This window comes from Lepidochelys olivacea (assembly GCF_965140295.1).
Source record: "Lepidochelys olivacea isolate rLepOli2 genome assembly, chromosome: 13".
NCBI lineage: Eukaryota > Metazoa > Chordata > Testudines > Cheloniidae > Lepidochelys > Lepidochelys olivacea.
The window spans coordinates 30200918-30222652 of record NC_140423.1 but is presented as its reverse complement, the minus strand read 5'-3'; the positions used below and the strand labels follow the sequence as shown (position 1 = coordinate 30222652).

The 21735-nt window shown below is 43.0% G+C and overlaps 1 protein-coding gene across 6 annotated transcripts in view; it reads left to right on the top strand.

Moving 5' to 3' along the window:
- The window catches only part of RBL1 (RB transcriptional corepressor like 1), an 80997-nt gene that overhangs the window by 25191 nt on the left and 34071 nt on the right, over nt 1-21735 (top strand). For all 6 annotated transcript variants that reach the window (XM_084645912.1, XM_084645911.1, XM_084645915.1 and 3 more), the window contains 7 exons: nt 5350-5516; nt 7646-7758; nt 9632-9735; nt 12327-12464; nt 18067-18231; nt 18451-18586; nt 19969-20235. In XM_084645912.1, coding sequence (XP_084502038.1) covers nt 5350-5516; nt 7646-7758; nt 9632-9735; nt 12327-12464; nt 18067-18231; nt 18451-18586; nt 19969-20235 — 1090 coding nt within the window. The remainder of the gene's footprint in view (nt 1-5349; nt 5517-7645; nt 7759-9631; nt 9736-12326; nt 12465-18066; nt 18232-18450; nt 18587-19968; nt 20236-21735) is intronic.

Genomic DNA, 21735 nt, shown 5'->3' with positions numbered 1-21735 from the left:
CAGAGCTCTTCTTCAGGTCTGGGAAAGGTATTCCGAGAGTTACAGCTAAATGCAAAATGGAACAGATTGTTTGTTTAGCATAAGTAGTAAGTACATATTCTAAGAGACCATTCAACCCACAGAACACCATCTGTGGGAGAAACCATGGCACCAGTGCCCACCACATGGACACTATACGACACCCAAATATCATCAATTTGTAAAGCCTACCCCTCACTGAATTATCTATACTCTCTAAGGGACTGAACTTCTGCCCCACCACAGTACTGGATACCATCCTAACATGGAGAACTAGACGAGTTGTTCCACCATTTCTGCATCAGAGTTCTTCCACAACAGTGACGACACCACTCACAGTTACCACATTTCCACCGAAAATCACAAGAAAAAAGAATCTTCTGACTAGACATCACAGAGCAGATGAACCCACACTCTTGATCATTACATTGATTGCTTCAGGAAAAAAATTGATGATAAAATCCTTAACAAACATCAAATCCACCATAATCTCTCCACTGCCGAGAGGAGAGCCATACAATCACTGAAATCTAACCACAAGATAGTGATCAAACCAGCAGACAAAAAGGGTGGCATTGTAGTCCTCAAATGTGATGACTTTAGTTAACGAGGCCAACCAACAACTCTCCAACACCACTTACTATAAGGAACTCAAGGATAACCACACGCCAAAGTTTATCCAGGAACTTAAGGATATCATCAAAATCCTCCCCTCCCAAAAAACTCCAAGAGAAAAATCTACAAACTCATCAGCATGAACCCACCCCAGGGACCTTCTACATGCTTCCCAAGATAGACAAACAAGGGATCCCAGGCAGACCCATCATATCTGGCCAAGGCACTCTAACTGAAGGAATATTGGTACTCTCAGAAATCATCCTCAAATCACGCACTGCACAAAGGGCCAGCTTTCTCCAGGATACCAATGACTTACTCCACAAACATTACAGCATTAACAACCTCCCTCAGAACACCATTCTTGCCACCACGGATGTCACTTCTCTATACACCAACATCTATCACAATGACAGCATAGCTGCCTGCTTCAAATATTTACAAGACAATAGACAACCCTCTCATCCTTTTCATCCATACCCATAACAATTTACATTCAACAACAAACATTTTGCCCAAACCATGGGAGCAGCCGTGGGTATTAGGATGGCTCCCCAATATGCCAACCTGTTCATGAAGAAGAATTTCTGGAAAAATGCACCGTGAAACCAATGATATACCTGAGATACAGCAAGAATATTTCCATCCTTTGAGAGAGTTTAAGCCGTCTGTCCATAGATTTTCACCAAAACTTCCACCACCACTACCATCCATTAAACTTTCTCTGGGACACTTCCACACTAGCATCAACTTCCTGGGAACCACAATCAGATCCAGCAGTGAAATCCTATAGAGAAACATATACAAGAAACCCACCACACCTACCTTTATAGATTTAGTAGCCACCCAAAACACACCAAAGAATCTGTTATCTACAGCCAGATACCAAAGAATATGCTCCAAGGAGAAAGTCTGGGGTATACACCTTTACACACTTAACTATCTTCACTAAACAAGGACACTCCGCCATAGAAATAGATCGCATCGTGGAACAGGCCACCGAAATGCTCAGAGAACCTGCTTCAATGCAGAAATAAAACCCCCTCCAACTACATACCCCTAGTTGTTGCCTACCATCCCACTGGAATCTATATGGGGTATCATCAAACAGTTACAACCCATACTTGATGTGGACCCAATCCTGCAAAGATTTCATGGGGGGAGACGAGCATTTCTCAAATTGGGGGCCCCGACCCAAAAGGGAGTTGCCAGGGGAGGGGGGGGGTGTCACAAGATTATTTTAGGAGGGCCATGGTATTGCCACCCTTACTTCTGTGCTGCCTTCAGAGCTGGGTGGCCAGAGAGCAGCGGCTGTTGGCCGGGCATCCAGCTCTGACAATGGCGCCCCAGCAGCAGCGCAGAAGTAAGGGTGGCAATACCATACCAGGCCACCCTTACTTCTGTGCTGCTGCCTTCAGAGCTGGGTGGCCGGAGAGTGGCAGCTGCTGACTGAGGGCCCACCTCTGCAGGCAGCAGCACAGAAGTAAGGGTGGCAATACCACACCAGGCCATCCTTACTTCTGCGCTGCTGCTGGCAGGAGCTCTGCCATCAGAGCTGGGCTCCCGGCCAGCAGCCACCACTCTCCAACTACCACCACCAGCAATTGTGCATAAAAGAACAGAAACAGTACCACCTACAACAACCTTGCAAACCCCCCCCCCATTCTCCCCCAATTCCTTTTTGGGTTAGGACCACTACAATTACAACACCGTGAAATTTCAGATTTAAATAAAAAGAAAAGAAGTACTTGTGGCACCTTAGAGACTAACCAATTTATTTGAGCATAAGCTTTCGTGAGCTACAGCTCACTTCATCGGATGCATACTGTGGAAACATGGTCTCTGTGTATATAATGTCTTCTGCAGTTTCCACAGTATGCATCCGATGAAGTGAGCTGTAGCTCACGAAAGCTTATGCTCAAATAAATTGGTTAGTCTCTAAGGTGCCACAAGTACTCCTTTTCTTTTTGCGAATACAGACTAACACGGCTGTTACTCTGAAACCAGATTTAAATAGCTGCAATAATTTATAATCTTTAAAATCCTGTGACTGAAATTGACGAAAATGGACTGTGAATTTGGTAGGGCCCTACTTATTACAACAATCTGTAACCAATAACCCCCTCTTTTTGTCCTATGACTCCAGAGGGGCCACTCCTCTTTGAATGGTCCCTTAATACACTGGTTCTCAAACTTATTTGACCACGCTCCCCTTCTTTGTGTCTGTAGTAGTTTACGTTCCTCCCCCCGCCACTACACAGTACCTATACCGATTTAAAAAAATATCACCATACAACTCTTACTAAATATTAAAAACAGTAAGGCAGTTATTCAAACAGCCATTTAAGTATATAGTAATTTAAATTTTTAGTGATATACTGCTTACTGGCATCACACTGTTGTTACTAGTATGATGGGTGCACCTGTTTTTGGAGCAGAGCAATTCCATCTTGGGTTAGATGCTTGAGACAGCTATCTGGAGATCTCCTTGTACCTGAAGATGAGATCATTGTTAGTTTTTAATGTACAGTAAAGTAGTTCAGAAAAGTTTTGGCCTTCTCTGGTTTTCACTTGAGTTGGGGTATTTTTTTTCTGTTGCACAAATGAGCCAATGATCCACTGTAATAAGAGCAAAAGCAAAACTGTGATTGTGGTTGATGCTTACAATTAAATGAGCATACCACATTGTAGCAAACAGATTTAATGTACAGATGGCAACAACTTTATATAATGCTATGCAAGCTTAACAGAAATCCGTCAAAATGCACAGCGCCATCTGAGGATTTGATATGTCTGGAGGAATCAGCTTTGCTAGTTATTAATTGCTGTGGGTAAAATGTGTGCACTAAGGGGTTTTTGTTTTTTCCCTAGAGCATCTCATACCTGCCCCCCTAGAAAACATTTTGCAGCCCCCCTCGGGGGGTGCACCCACCAGTTTGAGAATCTCTGCCTTAATATATGCTAACTACTTATGCTAAACAATCTGTTCCACCTTGCATTTAGCTGTGATGCTCAGACCTGAAGAAGGAGCTGTGTGGTGGTCAAAAGCTTCTCTTTATCACCAACAGAAGTTGGTTAAATAAAAGATATTACCTCACCCATCTTGTCTCTCTGAAGGATGGTGCGTCAATTACAGTTGACAAGTGTTACTAGTTTCATGCTGCTTAGACAGTTTCAAAAATAAGTTGGATACAGCTGAAAAAGAATTGTTCCTAGAAGCTAGCACTGGTACAGATCAGTTTTGTAAAATCATTCTTCAATACAGTGCAAAGCTATTGGGCTTTATATTTGACGTTTAATGAGTGAATGTGCAGTGATTTTGACTCATTTTGCCCATTTTGAACTTTAAAATTTTCATAGCACAGCAGATCCTTTCTTATGCTTTCTGCTTACTTATAAATTGTGACTTTGAAGGCTCTGGCTAACCTTGATCCTTCCAACTTTTCTGAAAAGTAGCCATCTTAATATTACAAAAAGTAACATTTTCTTACGTTATTCATATCTTGAATTGTGGAAATGGAAAATATAATCAATACAGTCCAGGATTGTGCTCCAGCCACTTTGTGCCACTCCATTGGTATTAAGTAGCTTTCAAATAGATGGATCCATCCCCCAGAGCATCTCTTCCCATGTAAGGGGATCCTCGGGTGGTATAGCAGCTTCAGTGCCATTTCAGTGGCTGGTGGGGAAGATGGCATAGGTGGGGCTTCTTTAGCTGTGAATCACCACAGCATGCTATAATGAGGTTGCAGGCATATGGTGCAGGCTAGAGCAGCCTTCAGGCTGGTTTAACTTGGACCGGAAGACTTGTACATAGCAGTCCTGTGACTGGTAGTGAATTGGGCACCTTTGGAAGTGGATGGGGAATCCCCCTCATCTGTGTCAAATGCTCCTTGATTGCAGCTGGGAATCTGTCCCGAAATAATGCTAATATCAAATAGTTTGTTTCTTAAAATTACATTAATTCACTTCTAAAGGAAGCTCAGTCTTCTTAATGGGAAACTTTTGTGCTAAGGAGTGAACTGGGGTCTGTAGATAATGGAGTGAGGCAAGGATAGACTAGGGGGAAGTGTTTTTCCATAAAGGGGAGTAGAGGCTTTAAGTGGGTAGTGCAAAAAAGGTTGGTTGTTTATATATAGTCTTTCAATGTTTACAAATACTGCTTCAGCTTTCTTTGGATATCATTGCTTCGCTTGAAATATTAGTACATTTTGTAAAATATATACATAGTTTAAACCCAAATGTGTTGCATGCAGAGAAGAGCTTTGGAACTGAATTGTAATTGCAGCATGTAGGATAAATATATTAAGATTAAAAGGGGAGGTTGATTATACAGTAGTTCTGTGTCATGAGGTAGTTATGGCTATGCATTGGAGTACTCTTGCCTTTACCATTTGTCAGTGTTTAAGTGATCTTAAACCTCTTGTCTATGTTTTTAAGACGTTTAAGTCTTGTATTTTATTGATTTCTCTCTTTGTTTAAACTTCTGACTTTTAGTTTGGGGATTTTATTAAGTTTGTAATTTATTATAGAACTTGCCCTTAAAAACACTTTATTTTAAATCTCAGCCATTTTGTGGTAGTGACGGTATACTCATTTTCTCTGTGGTTTGTGGTGTAGCTGTGAGTTTTGGGAATGACTTTGTAGTTCATGTCTCAGAACATCTGTAGAAACATAATTTTTGATGATTAACTTATTTTCTATCTTACTTGGCAGAAAAGATCATTTGCACCTTCTACACCACTGACAGGAAGGAGATACCTGAGAGAGAAGGAAGCAGTAATCACTCCTGTTGCTTCAGCAACACAAAGTGTGAGCCGTTTACAGAGCATTGTGGCTGGGTTGAAAAATGCGCCAAGTGAACAGCTTATAGCTATCTTTGAGTAAGCATGTCACTAACCCCTACTTTCATTACAAAAGGTGACCCCTCTCTTCAGACTTGGTTTTGTTAGGCTACTACATTTTTGCTCCATGCTCAAGTCTCTTTAAAGGGTTTTATGAGGGTTGCTGGGGGAAAAAAAAAATCCGTCTTCTTAGTGTTTCCATTTGAAAGACCTTATTGTGAGGACCTAAACCTTTTATTTCTTAATGAATCTGTGCTTCTGGAAAAGTATGGCTTTTAAAAAAACTTCATTACTTACTGTTAGATTAATAGGGCCAAATTTTTTTTACTCATCAGCTAAACATAATTTGTGCACCTGCTTTTTATTGACACAGAGTGTGGGAGGGGGCTCAGGGCAGGTGTTGGGGTGCAGGGAGGGGTGCAGAGTGCAGGAGGGGGATCAGGGAGGGGGTTGGGTGCAGGAGGAGGCTCCAGGCAGGGGTTTGGGGTGCAGGAGGTATGTGGGGTGCAGCAGGGGGTTCAGGGTGCGGGCTCCAGTCTGGCGCCACTTACCTTGAGTGGCTCCGGGGTGGCAACGGCATGCAGCAGGGCTAAGGTGGGCTCCCTGCCTGCCCTGGTCCCGCGCCACTCCCAGAAGCAGACGACACCACGTCCCTGCGGCCCCTGGGGGAGGGGAGGCAGAGGGCTCCGTGCGCTGTCCTCGCCTGCGGGTACCTCCCCCGAAGCTTCCATTGGCCGCGTTTCCCCGTTCCCGGCCAGTGGGAGCAGCGGGGTGCAGTCCATGCAGGCGAGGGAAGTGCCTGAAGCCCTCTGCCCCCTCCTCCCCCAGGGGCCGCAGGGACGTGGTACCAGCCGCTTCTGGGAGCAGCGCGGGACCCACAGTGCCACGGGGGTAGCGATTGCAGGCTCCGCGCCACTCCCAGAAGGGGCTGGCACCACATCCTGGATCCGGCCCACGGGCCATAGTTTGCCCACCACTGGTCTAGGGGAACATTCTAGTTGTATCTTAATAGATTGGGCTACTGAAAGGTAAATTATTGGTAGCCCACGTTATCTCTGGTGCAAATATTATATGGATATCAAAGTACTGAGGTGTTATACTCTGACTAGCATTACTTTCCATCCATTTCCTCTTTTTTTTTTTATTTGAATCAATAGGTTTCTTCTTCTTTCCTCCTTTCTCCCCGCATAAAAAAAAAAAAAAAACACAAACAAACAAAAAAACACACCAATCTGTTTTGGTCTTAATTGTGTGGTAGCAATTTGCATAATTTAAAATAATTTATAAAATCCTCCCACAATCTTCCTGTCCGGATGCTCAGAGTATTACATAGTAATTTAATACTTTTAAGATAATATAAAAGTCGAAGTAAGGTAAGGTTAAAAGAAACAAAAGTCCATTATTATTTCTAAAGAGGGGAACTAGTGCACTGCTCTGGAGAACAGAATTCAGTTTATATAAGCACATTCTTTATCAAGCACGCCTCATGTACAAAAATGATAATGGAGTTAGTCAGGGCTTATCTACACAGTGGAGTAATGCACACTATGGGGGTGAGATTCCTAATGTGTTATGGATTAATTGGTCTGTGCCTGCTGATGCTCACTAAAAGTTCTTAGTACACTTTAACATAGTAAGCACTAGTACTTACTACATTAAAGTGCACTAGGAAATCTTTAGTGTGCACCAGCAGTGTCTACTCAGAGTAGTTAATCCACAATAATTAGTTCCCTTTAGAAATCTTACCTCCATAGTGTGCATTGCTCCACTGTGTAGACAAGCCCTAGGTCTTCTCAAACTATCAGATCCTATATGGCCTTTTAAAAATATTGTACTGCTACTCTTTGTTCTGGAACACATGTTGCATCTTTTCTTTGCGTACAACAGGTCAGTAACCATTGAACAGAATGTTGTACAGAACGGAATGAAATAAGGCAAGGTTACAGTTCAGAATAGGAGTTGCAAGTAATAATATTAAAACCAACATGGACTGTCTCTTTTTCTGGTTAGCTTGTAAATCTGTTTGAATGTGTGTTGTCCAGAGTGTAAAATACATCAAAGGATGGGACATTGGTTGCCAAGAGGAAAGCTTGGTGAAATTAATCTTCTCAGGGCTTTATGCTTCTGTAATATACAAATGAGGTTTCTCTTTCTGGGTCCTGCTGTAGGTCTTGCGTACGCAACCCTATGGAAAGCATCTTGAATCGAGTTAAAGAAATAGGTGAGGCTTTCTGTCGGAGTTATACTAAGTCAACAGATGACCAGCCAGGATCTCACATAGGTAGGAATATGTGAAATGCATAGAATGTTTCAGCATATTGAAGTGCATCGCTTTTGTATCAAAGGCGACACGTTTATGGGAAGAAAAATGCTTGGGCTGATTCTTCATGTACTAAATAAAATGAACAATTGGTGTAGATGAAAACTGAATTTTCAATGGAGGGACAACTTGCTGCATAGAAATGTGCTAATATTACTCCAACTCCTCACTGATTGGGACAGGCTGATCAAAATTTTGAAGAGATAAATGTCCTTAGAGTGTGTTTTCTGGGACATTTCATCCATACATCAGTCCAACTCCATGGAGGTGAAGGTGCCTTCAGTACAACTCCTATTGAGACATTTATAAGATAGTAAGAATATTGCATTGGGGAGGTCAGCAATCAAACTAAAGAGTATCTTTTAAAAAAGTTTACTAAAGCATCCGTTATTTATTAAAGTAAAGGCAACAATAACTAAAATATTGAGCCTCTACTCATTGGTTCAGAACTTGTTGCATATTTTCATTGCAACAGGTCAATAACTACCAAACAGGACATTGTACAGAGTTGAATGAAACCATGCAAAGTTATACAGTAACTCCTCACTTATGGTCATCCCAGTTAACATTGTTTCATTGTTATGTCTCTGATCTGTTAGATAACATGCTCGTTTAAAGTTGCGTAATGCTTCCTTATAACGTTGTTTGGCAGCCACCTGCTTTGTCCACTGCTTGCAGGAAGAGTGGCCTGTTGGAGCTAGCTGTTGGAGGCTTGGAACCAGGGTGGGCTGGCAGCCCTCCCCCATCAGCTCCCCTAAGTTCCCTGTGCGGCAGCTGCCCAGCAGGCTATCAGTCAGGTGTCCCTCCCCCCACTGCTGTGTCTCTCTCACACATGCACCCCCAGGACTTTGGAAAGTGGAGGGAGTGGTGCGCTCCAGTGGGATAGCGTGGGTTCATCATCATGTTCAGTTTCCACAGGGAATGTTTGTAGCCACTGTGTCTCCTCCCTCCATTCGTGCTGCCTTGTAGCGTGTGAGGCTACATTAACAACAATGTGTTAACCCTCGAGGGCTCAATTGAGTGCTAGATCATCATTTAGAAGCAAGGCATTCCCTAGGAAATATCCCACCCTCTTCCACCCTGACGCCACCTCCTCAACCAAGCTTCGCAATTATCATTGCTGTGTACAGTATTAAATTGTTTGTTTAAAACTTATACGGTGTGTGTGTGTGTGTACACATACACATAATCTTTTGTCTGGTGAAAAAAAATTCCCTAGAACCTACTACCAGTGGCCCCCCCATTTACATTAATTCTTATGGGGAAATCGGATTCACTTAACATAGTTTTGCTTAACATAACTACAATGTTAAGCAAGGAGTTACTGTAGTTAAAAATGGATGGGACTTGAAAGAAATTATATTGAAACTCTTAATAAAAGACTGAAAATTTGCATTCATCTAACAATTATTTTTAAGAGATCAAATTAAAAGGAAATAGTATACACAAAAACTACATAAGAAGTGGGGAAAAAAGGTTTCTTAATTAAATTAACTTTCCTGTATGCGTGTTAATGCAACACATTGCATATTTGAAATTCAGAAGTCTTACAAAACTGGAGTGGAGACCTTACACATAAGCATTCCTAAAGTTTGAACATCTAAAGAGTATGAAATACGTTAATTGCATGTAAGGTTTGAATCACATGACATTACTAAAGAGTTCAGAGTAGTATGTCCTCTTGGCTTACAACACACGTGTGTTTCTGTTATGGAAAGTAAAATACTGGTTAACTTAATCAAAGCTGTTTATTCATCCCCTGTCCCCCCACCCCGCCCCCCCAAACTGCTGACTTGGAATACAAGCTTTCAGCAATGTTTGGTTTCAATTGCAGATTTTGCTGTTAACAGACTAAAACTGGCAGAGATTTTGTATTACAAAATTTTGGAGACGATAGTAGTACAAGAAACACGAAGATTGCATGGGAAGGACATGACAGTAAGTAGAAAGCTGGAACAGAAGAGCTTCCTCTTCTTTAAGTTCACCTTGTGAATACTTTCAGAAAAATTCCGTGTTTGGGTCAATCCACAGAGCTCCCATTTAAATCAGTCTGAAGGCAGAATTGGTTCCTCAGTCTGTTGACTAGCTAAATAGTGGATTGATGGGCTCAATTTTCCAGTTTAATATTAATTTCATTCCTTAAATGAGATTTCAAGACATTTGACCCAGTCATAGTTTCCTGAGAGCTCAATGTTTCTTCAGTGTTACTAGTCTCTCAACTAACAGTTCCTTCCTTATATTTTCTTATGGCTGCGCAGTAAATCCTACACACTCTGCTGTACTACAACTGGGAATGTAAATATTGTTTTAAAAGTTAACTGTTTAAATTATTAAAATTATATCATTTAACCAATTAACAGATTAAAGGGAGAGGGGCTGGGATTGCTCTGGCCGTCTGGCTCGGGCCTGGGGGCTAATGGGTAGAGTGAGTAAACTGGTAAGACTAATGCTTACCAGTTAACTGTTTAATATTTTACATCCCTAACTACAACAAAGGTGAATTCTTACCTGATTTTAAATCAAAAACTGGATTGTCAAGTAATTTGAACTGATAAAGAAAAGTGACTTGCAAATATTTCTCTCCAAGATTGTTTTTCTTCTTTATGTTATCCTTCTCTCCTGCATCTGAAATGATTCCTTTCATCTGCGTTTAATACTGATATATCCTTTTTTCCCCCCTAACTCGTATGTGTTGATATGTGATATATACCTGAATAGACTAGCGTTTGACAATAAAAAGAACTATATATGAAGGTGCCTACAACTGCTAATTCTTTGCCTATATTGTCTTTTAGAACATAGATGCTGGGCAAGGCATTTTTGTTCTCCTCTTTATCCTTCAACAAAACATCTGTTGCTTTGCAGTAACTGCAGATAGCACACTCTGCATTCTGCTTTAACTCCTGGTGTGCAGGCTTTTATCCTTTTACCCATAGTATGAAAGCAGCTTTCCTGTCATTGGCATGAGGGGCTGCTTCCCCTTCGACTTGTATTATTAGTAGATAAACAAGTATAAAACCAGCCTTTACCATTTAAACTTTTGGAAAAGCGGGAAGTAATGGAAAGGGCCAAAGAAACAGTAATTAATCTTTCAGGGAACAAATATGTAAAGTAGTTGAATGTAGTACAGTACTTAAGTATGCCATTGGAATTTTCCTTTTTGTAGCTTAAACTGTCATAATCTAGCAATGTGCTAGTTGTAATACAATTGATTTAGCTGCTATTCTTTCTCCAGTGTGTCAGCACCTATACTGCTTATAAGACAGCAAATCTGGCTGTAAAGAGTGGAACAGGCATGCTAAATGACATGATAAATTGGACAGGGTTCACAGAAGAGCCACAAGAATGATGAATAGATTAAAAAACATAGAATCATAGGACTGGAAGGGACCTTGAGAGGTCATCTAGTCCAGTCCCCTGCACTCATGGCAGGACTAAGTATTATTAGACCATCGCTGACAGGTTTTTGTCTAACTTGCTCTTAAAAATCTCCAATGATGGAGATTCCACAACCTCCCTAGGCAATTTATTCCAGTGCTTAATCACCCTGACAGTTAGGAAGTTTTTCCTAATGTCTAACTTACGCCTCCCTTGCTGCAATTTAAGCCCATTGTTTCTTGTCCTATCCTCAGAGATTAAGAAGAACAATTTTTCTCCGTCTTCCTTGTTAACAACCTTTTATGTACTTGAAAACTTATGTCCCCTCAGTCTTCTTTTTTCCAGACTAAACAAACCCAATTTTTTAAATCTTCCCTCATAGGTCATGTTTTCTAGACCTATAATCATTTTTGTGCCTTTATAGTGATAAAATAAATAGATTGAGCTCCTTGAGTCTAACAAAGAAGGTTAAAGGGTGACTTGATTAGTCTAGAAGTACCTACATTGGGGAACAAATATTTGATAATGGGATCTTCAGTCTAACAGACACAAGTATAGCATGATCCAATGTCTGGAAGTTGAAGCTAGACAAATTCAGACTGGAAATAAGGGATACATTTTTAACAGTGAGGATAATTAATCATTGGAACAATTTACCAAACATCGTGGTGGATTCTCCATCCCTGACAATTTTTAAATCAAGATGGGATGTTTTTCTAAAAGATCTGCTCTAGGAATTATTTTGGCAAAGTTCTCTGGCTTTTGTTATAAAAAAGATCAGACTAGATGATCACAAGGCCTTCTGGCCTTGGAATCTATGTCCTTTGTCTCTTGACTTCTTTTTCAGTGCTTGCTCTTCTGTAACTTTTTCCATATCCCAAATCTTAATTCGGTTAAGGTTTAATTAATGAATAGTAAATTCAGGGTATGATTTAAAACAAAACTTAAATTCCTATTCTAGATTTTTTTTAGTGTAGGCCTTAGCAGATCAAATCATCATATTTCATCTAGTGTGGATAGAGTTTGTGTGTGTGATGATGAGAATGCTGTTCTTTCTCAGTAGTTCAGTCTCTCTGGTATCATTTAAGAAAACATATTTATGAGTAATTCCTCAATGATGTGGCTGAAAACCATTTCTGTGTCCCATCTAGGCTCTTTTGGAGCAAGACATTTTCCATCGTTCCCTGATGGCATGTTGTTTGGAGATTGTGCTATTTGCATATAGCTCACTGCGAACTTTCCCTTGGATTATTGAGGTTCTTGATCTCCGACCATTCTATTTTTATAAGGTAAGCATAAACATTGTGTTCAAATACTTGGATCTGAATTATAAACTTGTAAAGTACCTCTGTTTAGTATTAGATTGACAGTCCTAGAAGCCCTCTATTCCTAGGTTAGGTATAGCAGAGGGGCGAGTGCTGACCTGTAACAGGTGTGCTATTTTAGTGTAAGGCTGCCTGTGACAGGATTGGGACTCACCACTGCAGTGCCTCCTGCTGTTTACTCTGGGAATTAGGTCAGTTCATGCAAAGCACCCCCTGCCAGTGGTGTCCCATCCATCTCTTGCCCTCAATTGGTATCTCAACCCACGTTGCTCCCAGCATCCTCTTCCAGACACTGCCCTCCGGCAGTGTCCCTAAGTCCACACTGGCCCCCTTCCAGGGGGGAGTTAACAGCAGTTTTTCCAGTTCACTCCTGCCGCAGTGGCCAACCACAACCCCTCAAGTGTAGCCCCTCTGTTCAAGGGCCAGTTGCAGTCTGTCACGGCCACCCTTCCACAGCCAGGTGCTGTACAAGGAGAAGGGGGGGGGACCCAGACCTGCCCACTACTCTGGGTCCCAATCCAAAGACCCTTTAGTGGCAGCCTCTCTGCCCTCCTCCTCTCCCCTTGTCTAACTGTTCCTAGGCCACTTCCCCTCTGGCCCTTCACATCCTCTAGGCTCTTTCTGTCAGGGCCTGCAGTCTGGCAGGTATTGGGCCAGAGCCCTTCTGTGCACCCCCCGAACCTGCCCTGCCCAGCACTGCTCTGTCCGAGGTGTCTGTCTCGGGCTCAGGAGACAGACCTTCCCCCATGAAGGTCTGGGACAGACTGCCTGCTCCCTTCCTGGGCAGCCTTTGTATAGGGCCTAGCCTAGCCCTGATTGGCTGGCTGTAATACTGGCCCTGATTGGCTTTCTAACAGGCCCGCCCTGATTGGCTGCCACCTTGCGCAGCTGCTCTGGTCTGCTGTAGCCCAATCTGGCATGGGGGTGGGGCAGTGCCCCACCACACTGCCCTTGAATATGCTACCAAGAATTGACATCTATTATCCAACATATGTAATACTTGTGACACCCTTTCCCTTGTAATGTAAAGGAATAAAGCACTTGTGCATGGTTTGTATACTTTATTTAATTGTAACATGCTGTCAGTTAATTTTTGATGTAACAAATGATTTGTAAACGTGACTTACTACTGTGGTTGGTCAAATAGTGGAATAAAATATTCTTAGACTATATTTGACCAGTATTTCTACCAGTATTCAAATTTACTAAATATTTCACCAGTAGTAGAACTGGTCACATACCACAAATACTGATAAAATACTTCAAAATAATATATTTGTTGAGTACTGTTTGATCAGTCCTACTTGTTACATCCCATTTGTTAAATCTTTTTCCCTTCCTGTCTTTACTTAACTGACTTTCCTGCAACAGAGCACTGTCTTCTCTTCTTGTTCCCCACTTCCACCTTTTTGTCACCATTATTCTTCCGTCTCTCCCCCACAAATTCTGTGCCTTTCTTCTTTACTAACTTACCTTATCTCAGTCTCTCTGTCTTTTGGCCTCTCTCACAGACATACCAATACCTAGGCATCCAGTGAAAACTTCCAGGCCCTAATAGTCGGAGGTCTAGCCAGCCAGTTAAGATGTGGGGGCCCTGCTTTTCAGGAACAATGCCCAAGATAGAAGCCAGCCTTTGAGAAACCAAGAGGGTGTTGAGACTCTAGTCGCAGTGCTGTTCCTGGACCCTCATTGGGGACCCCAGCCTTTCTTGTCAGTATGGTATATGAGGTATATTTCCCTGCCCGCTCTCTTTTTCCCTTCCCAAAGCCTCTGTTTCTGACCTCCCATCGCCTCCTGGCTGTTGACGTTTGGAGGTTGGGGTGTGTCTGCTACTCTACCACTTCCTCAGCTTTTGGGTAGCTGCAAGAGTAGAGTAGTGGAAACATTCCCCTAGCCTTCATTTTAGAGTCCCTTTCCTCAGGCAATAGCCCCAGTGTGTGTGCCTCTGCTGTTGCTCGCAGTTCTTCGAGTGATTGCACATGTCCATTCTGATTTAGGTGTGCGAATGCCCCAAGCACAGCTGTCGGAGACTTTCCCCTAGTAGTATTCATAGGCTAGGCGCTGGCACCCCCGGGTATTGTGCACTCATAGCACCAGTATATGGGGCTCCTGCCAAGTCCACACTCCTCTGTTCCTTCTTACCGCCCATCCAGCTGTCGGAACTTCCTCCTTTGCCTTGAGCAAAGTGCTTTTAGTGGTTTCCACTGTTCTTGCATTGTAAGTAGTTAGTTTCATAGTGTTAGTAGTTCCAGTAGGTTAGTTAGTTATAGGTTAGGACTTCGACTCCTCTTCATACTCGGAGAGTTGGTCCGTCCCTCCCCTGGTACTGGGACATACCTTGGGAGCCGGGTTTAAACCTAGCCTGTGCCTACTAGTGACCCTCACTTGAGTTGTCTGAAGTGTTTGGGGGAGGCTCTTAGAAAAGAGCGCTGTAACATCTGGGAATTTAAACCCCGCACGCAGAGAGACAGAGCAGCAAGGCTGAAAGTCCTACTTATGGAGGTGGCGCTGAGACCCGCCTCGGAGCTGAGGTCAGACTCCGCGCTGAGTACTTCAGCATCAGTACAAAGTGCACCGCTAGGGGCTCTTGGCACTGGTCCTCCTCACCAGTGCCGAAGAAGCACTGGGGCCTAAAGGAGAAGACACGCTCGCCGGCACCGAAGGCAGATAAGCGAGCCCAGCGGGATAGAGCGAGACCTGTGCCGGGCTGCTCTCCCTCCCTGGCACCGCAACAACAACCACTGCCAGCACCACAGACCCCAGTAGCACTTGACCAACTGACAGGTCAGCACCTGGAGGACCAGTTTGCGGTGCCTTCGACCCTGGAAGCCTACGCTGCTGCTTCGGAGCTAATGACTCTGTCAGTGCCGAGTCCGGATAGGAGACAGAAGGCGGCACCAGCGGCACTGAGGCATTGACCACCTTTAAGCCAGTGTCAAGACCAGCCTCCATGGGGAAGCTCCCCTTCATTGCCTCACCAGAAATGTCTCCATGGCACTGACTGCAGACACCAGGAGGATTGGGCCCACTGTGGTCACCTAGGTCCTCCTCCTTGGTGTCTTCGTCGAGCTCCAACTCCGGATCCAATTAATCAAGATGTCTGCACTGAAGGGAAGCTCCATGCCAGTCCCCATAGGCAATGCTGCCACTGGGAGCACCAGGAGCAGGAATGACCCAAGGGACCTGGCCTATGGGCCCGTGGGGTCAAGTACTCTGCAATGGCCTTTTTGGAACCCGTGGAGGCTTCCACCAGGCCAAGGGACGGGCTCACGCTGCTCCTACTCAGTGCGCTCAGAGACTGTAGCAGCATAAGGGGCACACAGAGGTACCCCAGAGCCAACCTCCGGGACTAGCGCCGGAGCAGATCCCAGCACCATTGCCGATGCCAAAGCGGGGATGCTCCCTTGTACCAAGACCAGAACTGATACCGGTACCCAAGTCAGTGGACCTAGGGAAAAGGTGGCAAGGAATGCTATGGCAGCGCACACGTCTTCCTCATTGTCTCCAGAGGATGTGCTCGTGCTCATGCTCAAGGGGTCTTCCCTGCCACAGGACAACTTAAGGGCCTACCAAGATTTGTTAAAGAGGGTGACATCTAGATTGCAGGCAGAGGTCATCAAGGAAACTTCAGATGGGTTCCTGGACATTCTGTCAGCCGCAGCCCCTGCTAAGGTGGTCCTGCCCCTCCACAATGCCATTTTGGGACCGATTAAGGCCATTTGGCAGACTGCTGCCTCTGTTCCACCCACAGCAAAGAGAACAGAAAGGAAGTACTTGGTGCCTGCCAAAGGCTGAGAGTTTCTGTTCTCTCATCCTCCTCCCGGGTCCCTCGCGGTGGTGGCTGTCACAGACATCTGTAGGGCTGCAACCTGGGCCTCAGTCCATACCTTTACGCATCACTACGCATTAAGACAACTGACAACGTCCGATGCCTCTTTTGGACTCACTGTACTGTCTGCTCTCACAATTTCAACTCCAAAGCCCATCCTTCCACTGGAGGGCACTACTCTGAAGTCACCTAAAGTGGAGCACCCACAGGGACAGCACTCGAAGAAGAAGAAGAGAGTTATTCACCTTGTGCAGTAACGGAAGTTCTTCAAGATGTGTCTGATTACGAGCACGAGCGCAAAAATGCTTGAAGTGGAGCACCCGCAGGGGGACACATCTTGAAGAACCTATATTACTGCACAAGGTGAGTAACTTTCTCTTACACAGCATTGGTTTATACTTGAATCACATTTTCTATTTGATATAGGCTCTTAAACCACACTCCTCACTGTACTGTGTCAGTGCATTAAGTGATGTCACTAATATCTGTCGAGTCAGATTGTTCTTTGTAAAGCTAACTTCACAACCATAAGGGCTTTAACCTTTTTTCAAATGAAGGTTTAGATTGATGGGTAATGGTATTTGTGAACATCACCTAGTTATAAAGTGGTAGAGCATCTATTAAAAACTAAATTTAAATCTAATTGTAAACTGGAAATGATGGGGGGTGTGTATACATATATATAAAATCACCATTTCACATGAAGCCTTTTATACTGGGTCTTAAAATTCTAAACTAAACTACATTTTCGCTCAGTGAAGATGAAGGAGAGGGAGAAAGAAACAAATATATAACAAAGGAGGAAATAGAAAAGGAGTACTTGTGGCACCTTAGAGACTAACAAATTTATTTGAGCATAAGCTTTCGTGAGCTCACGAAAGCTCATGCTCAAATAAATTGGTTAGTCTCAAGGTGCCACAAATACTCCTTTTCTTTTTGCGAATACAGACTAACACGGCTGCTACTCTGAAAGGAGGAAATGTCTTCATAGATTCTAAGGCCAGAAGGGACCATTATGATCATCTAGTCTGAACTCCTGTATAACACAGGCCCTCTGGGACTTGGAATCAGATGGAGAATTGATGTAGGGAAGCTATTCCAGACCACAGGATTCCAGCATAGAATGCTTTTGTACCAGCTATGGCAAGATGGTATGTTTTGGGGTGAGGGGAGTGTGTGGGATGAGCAGAGGTATCAGGAAGAGGAGCAGAAACATGCAAGGTATGTAATAGAAGCTGGAGCTTTTAAAAACAAGGAGGGAAGGTTGAACTGGACCTGAAATGAATGGTCAGTTGATGAGTGTACCATGCTTTCTAGCCTGATCCCATAGTCTCACAGTCGTAAACACACCCAGGTCATTTTCCTTTCATCACATGTATCTTTTATTCCACAGTTCTTTTTTAAACAGAACATGACACAGGCATATTGCAGCAGGAGCTTTCCACACTGCTTCTCTCCTTTGTACTGGTCACCTTCTGAGCTTCCCCTCCTGCTTCCTGTTCCTTCCATTTATATTCTCCCAATTGTATCAGTAGTCTAGTAATTACAACCCAGGTACTCATAATCCACCAACAGAAAATAGCTAATTATTCCCAGTTGTGCCGGCAACTTTTTCTGAGCTGCAGCAATGTCAGTGACCAGGGTGCTATGACTAGCATTCTGTCAGAGTGTGATTAAGGATGAGTGAGGTGGTTTTGCTTTTAGTATGGCTGATTAAACTGCCTTGCTTCCCTTTAGGTGATTGAAGTATTGATTCGGTCTGAGGAAGGACTCTCCAGAGACATGGTAAAGCACCTCAACAACATTGAAGAACAGATTCTGGAGAGTCTAGCCTGGACCAGTGACTCTGCCCTATGGAAAGCTCTACAAGCCTCAGAAAACAAGGTCCCAACCTGTGAAGAAGTATGTTGAAGGGAAAATAAATTACCAGAAAATGCAAATGTACTCCTTTTCCAGGGCTGATATTTTGTGTAGGATATTAATCAAATGCAACAATTTATCCAGTAGTGAAATAATTATAAAACGAAGACACAGTGTTCTCTGACACCCTTTTTAATAATGGTAGATGGTACGAAGAGGCGAAGATTATTTATTCTTAAACTGGCATCTCTTATATCCCAGGTAATATACCCAAGTAATTTTGAAGCCGGTAATGGAGGAAGTGGGCTAGGGCACCTCCCTCTGATGCCAGTATCTCCTATTGTGCACCCCCGGTTGAAAGAGGTTCGCACAGATCTTGGTGGGAGTTTACGACGGGGTGAGTAGAGAGCTTCTGATGTGTTTGTAGTATATAGTATTTCAAACCATTCATAGTAATACATAGAGAAATCCTGGGTGTCTTTGAATTGTGTTTGCTTAGAATCTTAGTCATTTGGCTTTTCAAACTTTCTGTTTGGAAATCTTCTCCCTAACTCTATGGCTTTGTCTCCGTAACACTCAATTGCTTGTTCTTCCATCAGTTGTATTGCAGTGAGTGGCACACCAGTGTTTATGTCCACATTGCCTAACCTGAATAGAGTAATATTTGCCTTTGTGCCTTTTCTAGGGTTGTCTATAGTGATTCAGATGGTGTAGCTGTAATCCTTGAGAGCTGGTAGCTCTGCTTCTCCTGCTGTTCTAATCTATTCAGTAGTTCACTATGCAGTTTGGTTCTGTCCTGTATTTTCTATCTTTATGCCTCCGTTCTCAGATTTGACTGGTCAGTTTCTTTTTTAAAAAATACTATCCTCTATCTCATTAGTTCTTAAATGGACACTTATTTTTAACAAACAAAGCAAAACAAAAAACCCCACAACCAAGAGCTTGGACTTGCTATTTTTTCACAAAAAGGCAAACATTTCTGTCCACTGAACTGTATGACCTGTTGTTACCATTCAAAAAAATGTACAGAAAGTAAAGAAGCATACTGAAGGGGAGAAGAGCAGAGCTTGAAAACATGCACCTGCCTCTGCTGACAAGGAAATGTCCACGGGGAGTGGATGAGAGCTAGAGGCAGAGTGAAACTTCCAAGTTTTTAGCCAGTTTCACTTTGCTGTTTACCCAGAAGCTCTTCTGCTTTGTGGGATGGAGAGGGACACACACCATGTAGTATCTTAAGCAGCAGGCGGTTATCTTGAGCTTCTGAAGGGTTCCATGGAGGAAAAGAGTGAAACTGATATTGTACTGATCAGTTTAACTGCTTCCACTCATGCTATTGGGCAGCAGCAAAAGTGAGCAGAGTTTGTGAGCAGTAGAGTTAAGGGAATGAGCAAAGGGAGGGAGGGAGGATTCAAGCTGGATAGTAGCGAGGGAATTAAAGAGGAAGAGACAGAGACACAAGATGTCCGAGCAGCTAGAGCACAGGGAAGATGCGACTGGAGGAGGATGAGGTTTCCATCGCTTTCCAGCGACTAAGAATCCAAGTATATTGTCAATCAAATGAAATTGTTTGGGAATAGTAGAGAATAAGGGGAAGCAATTGAAGGGCTAGAGGACTTTGATCTGTGTATTATGGTGCTACTGTTCTGTCTGTGGAAGGTTTCTTGTGATTCTGACTTCTGTTTTGTAGCTTGGGGACTAGCAGTTCTCTCAGTTTGGAAATTGTATTTCTATTAAACTGCTGCATATTGTAGTGATGTTTTTTCCTTTCTTGCATATTAGACATGCAGCCATTGTCTCCGATCTCTGTTCATGAGCGCTACAGTTCTCCTACAGCTGGAAGTGCTAAGAGAAGGCTCTTTGGCGATGACAGCCCAAAAGACATGCAGGTAGAAAAGGTTCTATCTGAAGGAACTAAATTGAAAATTGCCCCAGCTTCAAGCGTTGCCGCTGAAAACGTCTCTTTCTCAACGGGACAGACAATTTTGACCATGGCAACAGCTACTGTAACAGGGACAATGGGACAGAAAGTTACAATCCCACTGCATGGTAAGATATCCATTCATTTTACTTCACTGCACTTTATAATGGTGCTGAATGTTTTATTATGTCCATTTTCTGGGGTTTGGTTGTACTATCAAACACAATGTAGATTCAGTTTGGAGGGCTTTGCATTTTAAACAAGTAACATCTAAAGAAAATTGTTTTGAAAAGAAAAATTAAGAGAAAATATACTTTGCCATCCTGAGTGCTTATTATTGCGTGGGCTAGTGTCTAGACAAAGACTTGTTGCTTACAGGTTATCCTGGTAATGCATCTACTGCAGGCTGGGGCAGGGTTTGTGAAGTAGTTGCTTTGTCAATTTTGCTTCGTCACAGATGAAGCCTTATGAAGATGTATGACACAAGTAATTCTTGGGGATTTAATATGCTTAGGTCCTCAGGTACAGCTGTATCCTTATCTGTTTTCCTATCTGTTTACTCAGTATATCATGATTTTACTTAAGGATAAGGGGATATAGATTTTAGAAACAAATTGATACATGAAAGATTCACAGTACTTGACTCTGACAGATTGAAGTTGGCTGTATGGCAGCTCCCCATATCCTGCTCTGGTCCATGAGGAATGGACTAGATGATTTAATGGAGCTCTCTCTAATTTCCAATATTTCTAATATAAAAAGAAGCATATTAAAGTTTAATATTTACAAATTTCTGTAAGGTCTATTGCCATGGGCGACCTTTAAAGGAGCAAAATAAAATTAGATATGCCATCCACAGAAACTAAGATAATAGTCAGTCAAGTGCTCTCTAAATTAAATTCATTCAGAAACCGTTATATGTTCATGATACCAAGAGGAGCAAATTCTAAGGGTAGTACCTTTGACTGAGAGCCATGCTGCCAAACATGGGAAACCATGTTCTTGATATTTATAGTGCAGTACACAACAATCCATGGAATACAACTGAGACACTTACCTTTGCCTTCTTTTCTAAAGACTCCTAGACAGAAGTGACTTGGCAGTCATAATGTCTATCTCACTCATTCAGGAGTACGTTCCACTGCACTCCCTGTACTGCTTTATTACCTATGCTTGTACTTGCAGCACCCTACAACTGCATTGTATAGTGTCATGCCCTGAGTGTTCAACTTCAGCAGTCTCCCAGCCGATCTTAATAGATATTAATTGCTGTGCAGGTGTATAGGGTGGGAGGTATTCTCTCAATACCTTGGCTCCACACCATTTAGGCTTTGAATATGATTACCAACATCTTTGAATTACAGCCAGAAGAAAACAGGAAGCCAGTGTAGAGTCTTGACCTCAGGTCCTGTGTTTGAGGCATCCTGAAGCAGTTAGGAGGAAGGCAGAAGGGTTCTCAAGTAGCTGGAGGAATTGGTCCTAAAACACATTTGTCCCAGTTGGTAGTAACAAAGGTGTGGATGACTGTGTGAGATCCAGATCGAAGAAGAATGGTCCATGATCAATGGCAGACTCACCCACACTATGGGTCACCAATGCAGGTTAAGTCAAAGAGCAGCGATAAATCC